Source organism: Lutzomyia longipalpis, chromosome 2, assembly GCF_024334085.1.
Source record: "Lutzomyia longipalpis isolate SR_M1_2022 chromosome 2, ASM2433408v1".
NCBI lineage: Eukaryota > Metazoa > Arthropoda > Insecta > Diptera > Psychodidae > Lutzomyia > Lutzomyia longipalpis.
In genome coordinates this window covers 11,423,887-11,437,348 of record NC_074708.1, presented here as the reverse complement: position 1 = coordinate 11,437,348, position 13,462 = coordinate 11,423,887, and the positions used below count along the sequence as shown (strand labels likewise).

The window sequence follows — 13,462 nt, the reverse complement described above, 5'->3', positions numbered from 1 at the left end:
CCTCCTCTACCCTATGAGTTAATTTCATCAATTTAATTAATTTTTATTCAACCTCTTTGGGGTTCATTAAGAACATTCTTTGCATTTCTTATTTCCATTTCTTTTCAATAATCTGCAAGATTAATGAGATTTATACATTTAAGAGTACTTAATTGTTGGAAGAAAGAGAATAATCTCCCTGTGAATATTGAAATAAAAACATTTCCTGGATTTTTCACAATACCTACCACGTTTTTATTGGATGGAGGGACCGATTAAAAATTTCATTGTAAAAATTCATCGATATCTCCTCCATCGCTGAGAGAGCCACCACACGGAAAAGCTCACAAAAAATCCCTTTTTATTCTCTTTGATATTTTTTTTGTGTGAGTTTTTCATTTGATCAACTGCGGTGAATCGTCCATCTATGGACAATGGCATATGCATATCGGAAGCCCACTCTCAGCGGCGACCCATGCGATGTATAGACAATCCATGAGGGAGGAGGATTGTCTGGGATTTGGGGTGTGGGAGCAACTTGAATAAATACACCTTCATACAGCGCCGTGTGGAGGAGGTGCAGGAACAGGAGGCCGAACGGATGGGGGTGGGATGTGAAATGAATGGATTGTGTATGTCAGAATCGTATCGTGTTTACAATCTGACATGTTAATTGTGAGTAAAGTGTAGATAAGAATCACGATTTAAACTGACCATCGTGTATTTCATATGCGCCTCCTTTAGGGTACGAGGGGGTGGCTGTGGAGTGTCTGCATAAGTGGAAATTATGTGAAATGCACCGCACCCTCCCCCTGCTGCTGCTGCCAAGTGAGGGTGGTGGAAAGTATGGAGAACAGCTTGATTACACCCCGCAGCGTACAAAAGACCTCAAAATGGTGGCAAAGGTGGAAGAAGAATGGATTATTTACCCGCTCTTCTTATCTCTCTCTCCTTGGCACCTTCGTTGAATTTGCGAAACTCACCTCCCCACGGCTCTGCCCTCACTCTATTTGCAAGAAAATGCGCACAATTCCATTCAAACCCCCCACCAAAACACCCCCGCACGTTGAGCCACAATGCAAAAAGCCAAAATATACTGCACAAGAGAATGCATGGAATTTATTTAATTCATTCTCCTTAATCTGCTTTACATATTAAATTTGATAAATATATATTATTATATAATTAAATTCATTACATTCTACAGCATTAAAGTTTATATAATTTTCATATTTTTTTAACTTTTGCTGCACCAAAAACACAAAGTTGCATTTTCTCATTTATCACTCATTTAATGTTTTAAATGAAAATTAAATTGTAGAAGAATGTTAAATGAAATATTATATAAATTAAAAAATAAATTCTTAATTAACTTCATTAAACTTTTGAGCTCATTTTTTTTACAAATTGTTTTTAAATTATTCTTCTCCGCCGTAGCAGAAGAGAAATTTGTCAAGTCTTATTAAGAATAATTTAAAAATAATACAAAAATTAATTTAAATTTAAATACTTCTAATTTACGGTAATACTTTTACTAAAAAAAAATTGTGTTAACTGGAAAATAATACAGCCTCTTGTTTTGTTAAAAAGAAAATCTACTAAATAGGAAAGAAAATGTTTTTTATCCACACCTTAAGTACATCATTGTTTAATTAATTTTATTCTAATTATCTTCACATCCTTTTTTATTTTTTTTTTAATATTGTCTCTGACATATTGGGCCCAACTTAGTTTTAATTTTTTATTCGCGAATAAAATTTAATTTTTCTTCTAAAATGGATTTTTTTTAGGAAAATCTTCGTTTTTTTTTATTTAAATACAGTGCCATAGAATTCTTTAAGTATTAAATATTTTTTAATACATTTTAAAAGTTTTAAGTTTTTTTTTTAAATTATCTCGGGTTTCATATGAAAGATGATTTCCCTTTAAATTTTTATTGAAAGAAATCAGAAAATAGTTTGAAAAAATCTAGCTAATAATAAGAGAATGAAACTTGAAATGTTCTTTTTTTCTGTTTTTTTTTTTATTGAATCTATCCTGATAATAAAATATTTTTTATGTTTTTTAGGCCTAAACCTCTTTTACTAAAGAAAGCTTTTTTTTACAGGCTGGCCAAAACTATCTTTTTCTCGGCACTGTATTTAAATATTTTTTATTTTTAAAAGAACTACAAAAAAAATAAATTTTGATTCCTTTAACCTTTCTTTTTAATACCTACTTATCTTTTGTTCAATAAATTGAATTTTTAGTTCTAAAAAATTATATTTTTTTCTGTTAATCTGGAGTTTATTCAGTGGCAAGAAATATTAATTTCAATTATTGATAAACTCCAAAATTTTCAATTTTAGGACTTGTTTTTTTTTTACACGCTTGATTCTTCTTCTGGTTGAGCTCTTGTAAAAAGTTTTTTTAATGGATTATATAGTCTCGTTGCGCTCACTGAAAACATCCTAACGAGTCCTTCCTCTAATTTTTTTGCTGAATTCGTATTTTTAATTAAAGGATTTGCCTAATTCAATAAAATCGATTTTTTTTTAATCCTTTTCAAATTCTCTCAAATCCTACATGGGACATCAAGTAAATCCCTACACATTTAATACCAGTTTTTTTTAAAATACTTTTCGTACGAAAATGTAAAATAATTTTTACTAAATTGAAACTTTCTCAATATCCGTCGTTTTTTTTATCAAACCTTCAACTTTGGCTCATTGACAAACACAAAACTTCTTGTATCCGATGAGAAACAAATTTTGTGGTAAAAAGAAGAGTTTTTCATGAGAAGGTACTTTCAAAATTTATTTTAAATGGTCATAAAATATAATTTATTCATGAATCAAAACAATGTGCATTTATATTTTGAGTATTTTTGGCATTTCTCACTCTCTCTCGAGGAAAAACTTTCCTCCTGGTTATCAAGTTGTTGAGGCGAATGTATGAAAATTTTGCCACTCTTGAATCCTTTTCTGCCCGCCGAGTGTTCATATAATGAAATATCTGTTATAAATTTTCACACAAAACATCCCTCTTTTTTGGTGTAATGTGTATACCGAGAGAAAAAGTAACTTCCACGGATGATAATTTAAATTTAAAACCCACCCACATTTTTTTTTACTTTGCAATGAGAAACGGCGAAGTTTTCATTTAATTTTAATTGTTATTAATTAATTGCCATACTACGGAGAAAAAAAAATGATGGCCAATTTTGAAAGTTTTCCTTTTCCTTCTTCGCGTTTCTTCATCAAGCAAAATTGCACCTTTTCTGTTGATTTTTCCACAGAGAGCTTTTATTGCTTTGCTATACCTTTCAAGTTCTCTCGGCATTAATTTTATTTTGGACAAAAAATTGGTCTTTTGATCAGGAAAGTGTTCTATTTTTGATCAGAAGAAACGTTCTTTAGAAAAAAAAAGAAAATATTTTCTTGTGTAAAATGGAATAATTCCTAAGCAAAAGACTAATTTTCCTAAACATAAGATCAGGGGCAATATTAATGGCTTTGTTTTTAAAAGAAAGTTTTAAATTTTATTGAAATTACTAAAAGTTTTAAAAATTATTTTTCTCATATCTCTTCACTGTAAACTCCTTTCAAATATCATAATTGTTGGGTTTTTCTTTTACTTGGTTATAATATTGAAAATCCTACGAATTATCCTCACAAATACGTTTCTCAGAAACACATTATTTTCATATTATAATATTATTTCTCTATCCAATTTTTTTTTTGTTATCTATGAAGGCAAAATTCTAAAACTCGCATAATTGCTCATATATTGATTTCCTGCATTTTGACTTGAGATTATTTTAGGCCTCACCGGTACAATTCTCCTGGACGCTTGTTGATTTGATGTTGTGCCACCAGATAATTTTATGCTTGGCTGCCGTAGGAAGGATTTCGGATGCTTGGGAATTTGCTGTCATCTCCCATTGTCCGCCCGAAATCTCTTTGCAGTGGATGAAAGACGCCAAAGACGGACTTTTCCGTCACTATATGTGATTTTCAAATTGTTTTTGTCATCATAAATCGTGCGTGAAAGGTGATGGGAGAAAAGAAAAAAAGAAAAACAAATAATAGAAGCGAACATAAACGTAAATTTCTTTTTAAACTAATTTTTTTTATTTTAGTGCAATTTTTTTAAAGAATTTTTTTTAGCGCGTAAACAAAGACGGGTTCACAACATAAACCACAGAGCATGGATAACGAAACAACAAGATGATTCATTCTGTGTGGGTGAGAATTTAGTTCGTCCTGAATTAAGGGTTGATTTTTTAGGCTGGAGGATAGCTTCCTGTGAGAATAAATGAGACAATATGCTGCTTTCTCTCATTATTTCTCATGCGAAAGAGGTTCAGAAACTATGGTGTGATAAAGCTGTTAAATTACTATTTACTCTTCTGAATTTTCTTCTTCTTAAACGGAATAAGCTTGGGAAATTTTATGAAACTCTCACCAAAAAACGGATTTCAAAATCGTTTAGAAAGTCATTTCTCAACCAATATTCGTAAAATTTCTCATGGAAAGTTCTAAAAACTCTTTAACCGAAATCATTCGATTTTTGTGAAAAAAAAAAGAGTTTTTGTGTCATTTATATCAACTTAAAGTCAAAAAAGTAAAATTATTATCTTCCTATTTAACACTAAAGCAATTATTATGAATTTATCAAAATTAACCATAAAAATAAACTTTGCAAAATATTTTAAAGCTCTGCAATATGCTAAAATGGTTAAAATGAGCTTTTATAAAGCTTTTCAAACAGCCTCTCTATTTTCTAAATTTTAATTCACTGCAAAATCACGTAAGATAAATTAGTTTATAATGATAATGAAAATGACGTGAAAATGCAACATATCCCAGAGAGAAATATTTATGTATAACCTCTACGCTAAATTGCATTAAAACCACTAAATGAGAGAAGTCTCTCTGCCTGTATACCTTTCCCGAATGGCATCAACCACAGAATCTCACCCACTCTTTCACCTTAATTATCACACACACAGAAAATTCTCACAGTTATCACCTTCCGTTGCATATGTCCCCAACAAATGTTGAAAATTCGTTGATGATGAAAAACGTTTTGCTTTTTATGAAAAAAAAAAAAAAAAAAAGTATGTTGCAAACTAAATAATAATAAAATAAACCACAAATCGCGCAAAAAGGAGAAAAATAACCAGAGAATGTTTTTGAAAATGAACAAACAGAGAATATTTAACTGATTAAAAGAGAGGAAAAAGGTATTTTTGTTTGATAATTTCTATCCTTTTAATCCATTACATAAAATCAGAGTGGAAATGATTTTAATATTAAATGAAAAGCTTTTGGCACAAATTAATTCTAAGCCATGAAAAGACCTCTAAGAACCAAAATAAAAATTCTTTTTCCTTCTTAATTGATGTCTGAATGAGAAATTGAAGACAGAAGAAAGGACGATTGAAGCTATTCAAGTCAATTCGTGCCAAATCCTGGTTTAAAAAGAAAAAAATCTACTTTTTTCCTTTATTTTGGGCCTTATCCAAAAACCCTTTTCCCTAAAAACATGATCAAAAATTCTCTTGAGAAATTCTTGTTTTATTAAAATTTCCCCCAAATTAATAACTTCCATTAAATTGCATTGAAAACTCTTCGAAATTTGACTTAAATAGCCCCTTCAGCCTTTTAGGTATTGCTAATACACAAAACACAACGCATAGAGACGAAAAGTGAGTGAAAGCACCCAAAAAAAAAGTCAACCCTCTTCCACACAGAGCAAGAGAGAGCTGATTGGTATCAGTTAATATCACTTGAATGTCAAATTGTTAGCATGAGAAACACCAAATAAGATCAAATTGAGTAGATTAAAGCGATGTGAATTGACTTTGAATGTGAATTAGCTTATTGAGAAAGTATAATGTATATATAGCAACAACAAATAGGATATAAAAGAAGAAAATAAGGGGAGACTTACACCTCTTTTTTTCACTTTTAGTGACATTTTTCACCCAATTTCTTTCTCTCTACTAACGCAAGTTTTTTTTCTGCTCAATTTTTCCTCGAATCGTTGATCTCTTTTTCTTTTTCTATGTTTGTATCGTCAGTTAGTAAATAATTCGTAAATTTGATGTCATCTTTTTCAATTATCCCTGCGTAATGTATCCTCTCCTCCTTTCTTTTGCCATGCCCTCCCAGTTTTTTTTTGTGCGTAAAGCTCACAGCCTCGATAGAAGCTCGAGGAAAAAGTTTCGAATATATAAAATCTTTTGCTTACAATGCGGTTCTTTTTGTGCTATAGGTTAGCAAATAAAATTGAAATCTCTTTGATCATAATAAACATTCTGAGCAACAGCACTGACAGCATGGACATACAAAGAGACCAATTGCTTTCATAAGCCAAATTGTGAATGTGATCCAAATTATAAATCGTGCCCATGACCTTTGGGAGAGGAGAAAAAAAAAGAAACGAGAACAGAGAGAAAATATGCTTCAAAAAGGAAGAAAATATTAAATAAACAAAAATGTCAAGAAAAATGTTTAAATAATAAATGAACAACCATGAAAATCTTTCTTCTCATCATTCATTCTCTGTGTGAAGATGTTGACGTTTTTTGTGTGTGAAATTACCTCAAAAAAATTGAAGAAAAAAGTTCACGTGGACAGTGAGGAGGAAGTAAAGCAAGTGGTCAGTGTGAGGTGAAAAGCACACGCGTAAAGCTTTTGCATTGAAAAAAATAACAAAACATCACAGAAAAAGACAAAAAGAAGCCAAAAGCAAAGGGAAAAAATACCCCATGATGGGCAATTAGATGGAGCAACAGAAAGCTCTGATGGTACTCCAGGGAAAATCCAAAACTCTTTCTCCACACAATTTTCCCCTCAACAAAATCTGCAAAATTGTTGGCATTCTGTTGGTTTCAGCGTGATTATTATCTTAATTTCTTTGTCACAATATGTCTATGTATTAAGAGTAGGTAATATATAGATTATTTCTTAATATAATTGGTATTTAGTTGGCAGATGTGGTTAAATTGACGAAATCCGATGGTGAAAAACGCCAAATTCGAACTTCACCAGAACTGCGTTAGAGAGAGAGAAGAAAAGAAAAAAGAAAGGGAAAAACCAATTTTAAAAAAATTCCATCGCTCAAAAACACATTCAATGAAAAAATTCTTTGTGACTTTTACTAACCTATTTAAAAAAAAATTAATGAGTTTTTTTTTTATTTAAAAAGTTTCTCAAACTTTTCTAGAATTAAGAATCTAATTCAATCCTATTTCAATGAAAAGTTTGCGACGATTTTATTTTACAAATTTCATTTTTCTTTTAAAATCTTTTAAAATTTGAATTTATTCATTTAAAATTCTTTAAAAAATATTGTAAAAACAAAAATTCGTCACAAACTTTTGGAACAAACTGTTTGAATCCCATTTTAACAATACAAAAAACCATGCAAATACCAAAAACAAACCTTGAGAAATAATTAATAAACACCCTATTTTTTTTTTAATAAGAAGATTAAACAAAACAAGAAAGAGAAAAATGCATTTTCCTTGCAGAAAAATCAAAAAAAAAAATAAATAAATAAATAAAAAAACACGACACATTCGCTGCGGGAAGGTGGAATCCGGAGGAAAAAACGCGGAGAAAATCAAACAAAAATTATATTATAAATCAGGATGGATAAATTGAAACCGTGGGAGAGATTAAATAAAAAATGTAGGGGAGGGCGGGGCTAATAAAGTCACTTAAGGGTTTAGAAAAAGCCTAAAATATCATATTTCCTAGCTAGATAGAACAAAATGATCTGAGAAAGAGTTATAGGGCAGTAAATTTCCTAAAGAAATGAGCTAAACATTTCGCTTTATCCATTTGGGAAATATGATATTTTGAGCTTTTTCTAAACCCTTAAGTGACTTTTTTAACCCCGCTCTCCCCTACCATCTCATAAATATAAATTAAACACCTCCGCCCCCCCCCCTAATTTTTTCACTTCTTTCACCATTAAAGTATTAAATTTGTGTCGTGGTCACACACTGTACTTGTGCAGGGGGAAAAGGGCAGAAGAACGTACAAAAAAAAAAACGAAACATAATGGAAAAGTATTTTGTGGTGGATGGTTTTGGACTTACTTGGATGCTGTATAAATGCGCTGATCGGCCACAATGATATCATTAATGGGTGAATCTGTCTTCATTTCCGCCAGTGAATCACACGTCCGAACACTCCACAACCTCACGATGCCACCACGACAGCCGGATAGGAGGACATCGCCACATATTGCCATGCCTGATACCCAGCCCTTGTGTGCATTATTCAGTGACTTCGTTGTGGAAGGTAAAAGCAAAAAAAAAGAAGAGTAAAATTGATAAATTCATTAGCTTTTTGGTCTCCTTTTTTCTTCATTTCATTTCAGGACAAATTATTCTCTGGAAAAAAAAAATAATTTGCAAAATCCCTCACCTGCTTTAGCTCTCCAGTCCTCAAGTCCCATCGCTTAATGCCCGTATCGCGACTCCCGGAGAAAAGTTCTGCATCCACACCCACCCCATCATTGGCAACTGTGAGCGCTTGGACGCCATCGTAGTGCGGTGGTTCGAGATGAAGGAGTGGCAATACAAGCCCAGATGACGATGGTACCTCAAACACCTTGACATAGTGATCTTTTGAACCTGTCGCCACAAAGTCCGTACTATTCGGTCCACTCCATGCCGTAACACACATCACAGCCGCCTGATGTCCCCCCGAAAGTTTCCCAGTGCATGAAAATTGTCGTATATCCCAAATACGTACTTTATCCGAAGCCGCTGTGTACAGTGACCCCGATGCCCCCATACACAGGGCGGTGATGGAACTTTCGCCTGATTGAAGGGGATTCAGTACGGCCAAACCCGAGAGTGTTGACCCAGAGGAGCAAAGGGTCTTTACGGGCCTCGCGGTGCTCATTCGCAGATCCCATGCCCGAATGAACCCGGCGGAGGCAGAGAAGAGAAGATGTTTCTTGCTATCGTATTCCACGGCAATCACAGGACCCGGATGGGCTGACAGGCAATGCGACGATGTTCCTGTGGTCAAATCCCACACTTTCACCGTCCTATCCGCAGCCGCTGTGAATAGCGTCGTATCGATAACTCTCACAGACAGCACGGAATTCGTATGTCCTTCGACCACATGTGTGCAATGCAATGGAACATTGGCTCTTGCCTGCACAAAAGGCGACACAACAACACGCGAGAATAAGTTAATTAATCATCTCCCGTCAGGAAAACCACCAAAAGATCCATATTCCTACATATAGCAATCCTGCGAGATTCCTAACATTATACATAGCACACTCACTGCATGTTAAATGGGTACATGGGTAAAAATCAGAGGGGAAACTAAGGAGGGTGTCTAGGTGTCTAAAGTAAGGCTCCGCAAAATTTAACTTTCAAACTTTCGTATAATTCAAGTAAAATCAAAGGATCGAAAAAGAACTGCTTCGCTATTGAAATGCTCTGATTTCACTCAGATTAATATCTTAAAGAGAATATCTTAAAAATTCCGAATCTTAGAATATTCTAAAAATTATTTAAAGCTTAAAAATTCAAATCTGAATCGAATAATCAAAGCTTTGAATATTTCAAAAAGCTCAAAAATTATTCGAAGCTCTGAAGATTCGAATTTAATTCGAATAAAGCATTTAAAAAAATCTTTTTCGGTTCTTTGTTCACACTTCGAAGCATCTAAACTTCGAAAATTCAGGCCGTACAGATTTTTTCTTTAGAAATCAAAAGAAATTTTTTGGCATGGTAATGCTTAATAGTAAATTGATAAAATTTCATAAAAGTGACTTTCAAACGTTAGGAAATAACTGCCAAAAAAGGATAAATGTCTAACGTAATATAAAAACCGTCAAACTTTCGGAAAAAAAACTGTCAAGCGTATAAAAAATTTCAAACGTTTTAAATAAACACGTTGGAGATGAAATCTCAAACGTCAGAATACTTTGAACGTTAAAATTACTGTCAAACGTTAGAAAATAAATGTCAAATATCCGAATTGAACAAATTGCCAAATCTGCTGTACTTCTTAAGCAATATTACTGAAAATCCACACTATGTTAATTTTTTCTTTCTAATCAACTTTTAGGAGTCTTAATAAAAGAAATATTTTTATACTAATACTGGTAAAAATCAGTTTCGAAAAAAATTGAATTTTGACGTCTTTGTCTAACGAATATTTTAATTTATTTGGAATATTTAATCGAATTCTGTGTTTTCTCACTTCCTGAATTTGAATTTCAGGCTTTTTGTACTTTTTTATAGCTCGTTTATTTAATTTTTAATACTTTCTATTGTAATTGTAACATATTTGAGCATAAACTATGTTTTTCCATACAATCATTTTATTAATTTTAAGAGTTTTGAATTCAAAAGAAATTCATTTCAGAAGTCTCAATAAGAACATTGTGTCCCCATAAATCTTGCCTGTGAGTGTAAAATAGCAAATAATAATTCCCTAACAGAGTTTGAGGAAATATCAATATAGTGGTGAGGAAGCATAATTACCTTGCCATCGAATTCACGTATCCTCCCACCGGGTGGTGGATCCTGCATTCCGGCACCAAGTCGCGAAAAGACATCTCCACTCGTCTCCTCCCGGGAGCTCATTCGCCGATAGACAGGAGGTGATTGCGATGCCACTGCATCGTTTTCTTCTCTGGTAGTCAAGCCAATGGGTTAGTCCATTAACATTATTAATTAGTATGTACAATGTTTTGTTAGTTTTTGCAAACACACGTATTATAGCATCACTTATTTTCTTTTTTTTACTTCCCTTATCTTGCTCTACTTATCACACTGAAACTTTCCTCCTTTTTTTTCTTGCAAAAAACAATTATTTCTTCTTTGTTCCTTTGCGGAAGAGCAGCTCGCTGCTCTTTTTGTCTTTTTAACATTTCAACATCAAACTTTTGTTAGATAAAGAAAAAGGATCAAATTTTTTAATTTAATTTTTTTTAATATAAAAGGAATGAGTGCATTAATGTAATATTTTATTGTTGTTTAGTGATAAGGCGGCATATTAAGAAAGGAGCGTGTGACTTTTTTTTAAATTTTTAATGTGAAGTCAAAAAAAAACACGAACTGGCAGATAAATATAGCAAGACAACAACGAACAATGGCATAGCGCAGGAAGAGCAAAAATGATTTATATATCCCACCATCACACCACAGGATTCACGATGAAAAGAATGCAATGCAATTGTTGTTTTTTTTCAAACCACCCAATGTTCTTCCACACACAGTTGTTTTTTTTTAAAGCCAAATATATATTTTTTGTGTATATACCCCCATTTCAAAAGATTTATATTTTTATAGTGGTGCATTTTGCGTTTTTGATGATGTTTCGCACAACAAAAGGTTAAATATGGACAGATTACGGAAAAGAGAATAAAGTTAGAATGGATTTTTTCATCCTTTTCATCCTTTTGCGCTCTTTTTCACTTTTACTTTATTGCCCAACTTTTTTTTAAAATGTTTTTTTTTTCTTTCAAAAGACGACCATCTCTGTGGAAATTCTTCTGTTGGCTTTTGTCATTCTCTTCCTTTTATTTTATGCTCTCATTAGCAAAAAAAAATAAAATAGATAAATCATAGAGCATTAAATTTAAAACAAATTTTGATGGCAGTTTAATTATTAAAAATATAAATTATATTAAGTATGAACACAGGATTTTCATTTATTAATTATTAAAACACTGGGAAACTATCAGATAAACGAAAATAAAAAAATCAAACAGAGAGAATAAAGAAAATCAAAGATAATACTTAATCCTCTTTTTTTATAAATACGTTTTTATTCTTTTCATCTGGATTTTTTTAACAAACGAGCAAAAAAATGGCAAACATTTCAAAATAAAAACCACATAAATATTTTTAGTGCGGGAATAATAGAAATTATTTCTTTTTTCTATTTATTTTCTTCCTCAATGCTTTATTTTTTCCCATCAATGGCAAATGAAGTTATTTCTTTTTTTTTTATTTAATCCCATCCATCAAAATTCAAATCTCTCTCTCTCTCTCACCCATTCACATTTCTAACTGAACGAAATAATAAAAAAAAAACTTTCATTCTATTGGCAGTGAATGTGCGAAAGCCAAATTAAAACACCAATCCAAACTAAATAAATTAACACTTTTTCATTATTTTCATCTTTCCTAAAAGATTTTTTTAATTGTTTGCCAAAAAAACACGCATTTTTTATCAAAAGAATCCCATGGAATAAAAAAGACAAAAAAAGAAGAAAATAATAAATTAAAAGATATTCAAAGATAAAAATGTTTTGGAATAAAAAATGAGGGTGAGAGAGGAATGACAAGATATCCCAGACACATTCTGTTCATTGTTAATTTCCAGAGAATTCTCAATGATTTTGTTCTTGGCAAAATCATTGGAAAAAAAACAATTAAAAATTGCATAAATTTCTGACAAGGGAACACTGTATATTAGAGAGCTCAAATTGGATTCTAAGTGTGTTTTATATTTTAGTATGCCATATTTTAAGGTTTTTAATAAAGAATTATCTTTATTAGTGTTTTATTTTCTTCTTTTTGCAAAAAAAAATAAACTATATTAGTTTTGATTCTCTAAAAAATATTTTCTGTTCAATTTTTTGTCCTACAAAGATATAATTTAAAAGTCAATAAATTCCATAATTTTTAACATAAAATATGTCTTGGCTATGAGATCTAAAAATCTTCAAAAGTCTAAAAATTTGAACAATAACGTCACTACAGTGTTTTTTTTTTAACTCCCTCGATGATTTTCATAATTTTAGACAAAGTGTTTTAATGCTTTATGCCTTTAAGAAATGGTCCAATAATTTTAAAACTCTTCGGAAACAAAATGGCCGAATTTAGAGATTTTCAAGTTATATTTTAAAGATAAAAATATGTTTTTAAACAAGAAAAATATTAAATTCTTTTCAATATTTGGCCATGTAACGAGAGTGCAATAAAACTTTAAATTATTCTTTGCAAAAAGACTTGCAAATTGCTCTTAAAATTCATTGAGTTTTCAAAACAATTGATCAGATCATTCCTTAGTAGAACGAAAAATACAAAAGTGAGTTCAATCTTTGCATTTTTTCGTGCTTTTTGCCTATTATTCCCAACCGCTCCCAGTGAAACATAAAAATCACTTTCCACAGTTTTTGACAATAAAAAGTTTTCTGCGTTTTCCTACATAGAAACGAATAAACTCCTTTCAAACGAAATATAAACATTATGTCTGGGATATCTTGTCATTTTTTTTAATGAAAGATGCTTTATATATTTTTTTAATTTAAAGGGTAATTTTTTTTTTAACAATCCTGGTGTGAAGGCATTAATTTATAAATAGGTAGATATTTTGCAATAAATAGAATTAGTAAAATATTTGTGTGTATTTTTTGCGCAAATGCTCATTTGTGAATAAATATAATTATATTATTAAATAAAAATCATTTTAATAAACCACTGAAAATAGAATGTTGTAAT

The 13,462-nt window shown here is 31.4% G+C and overlaps 1 protein-coding gene across 2 annotated transcripts in view; it reads right to left on the bottom strand.

The window, feature by feature from the left end:
• Nucleotides 1–1,073: 1,073 nt before the first annotated feature.
• The window catches only part of LOC129790647 (kinesin-like protein KIF21A), a 47,898-nt gene continuing 35,509 nt past the window's right edge, over nt 1,074–13,462 (bottom strand). Inside the window, exons 11-14 of one of the 2 annotated variants that reach the window (XM_055828252.1) lie at nt 10,493–10,643; nt 8,406–9,146; nt 8,075–8,265; nt 1,074–3,961 (exon numbers count right to left, since the gene is read on the bottom strand). In XM_055828252.1, the coding sequence (XP_055684227.1) occupies nt 3,892–3,961; nt 8,075–8,265; nt 8,406–9,146; nt 10,493–10,643 (1,153 nt within the window). In that variant the 3' untranslated portion in view covers nt 1,074–3,891. Of the gene's footprint in view, nt 3,962–6,842; nt 7,022–8,074; nt 8,266–8,405; nt 9,147–10,492; nt 10,644–13,462 lie in introns of those variants that run through there. The other variant, XM_055828253.1, reaches the window with a different exon arrangement.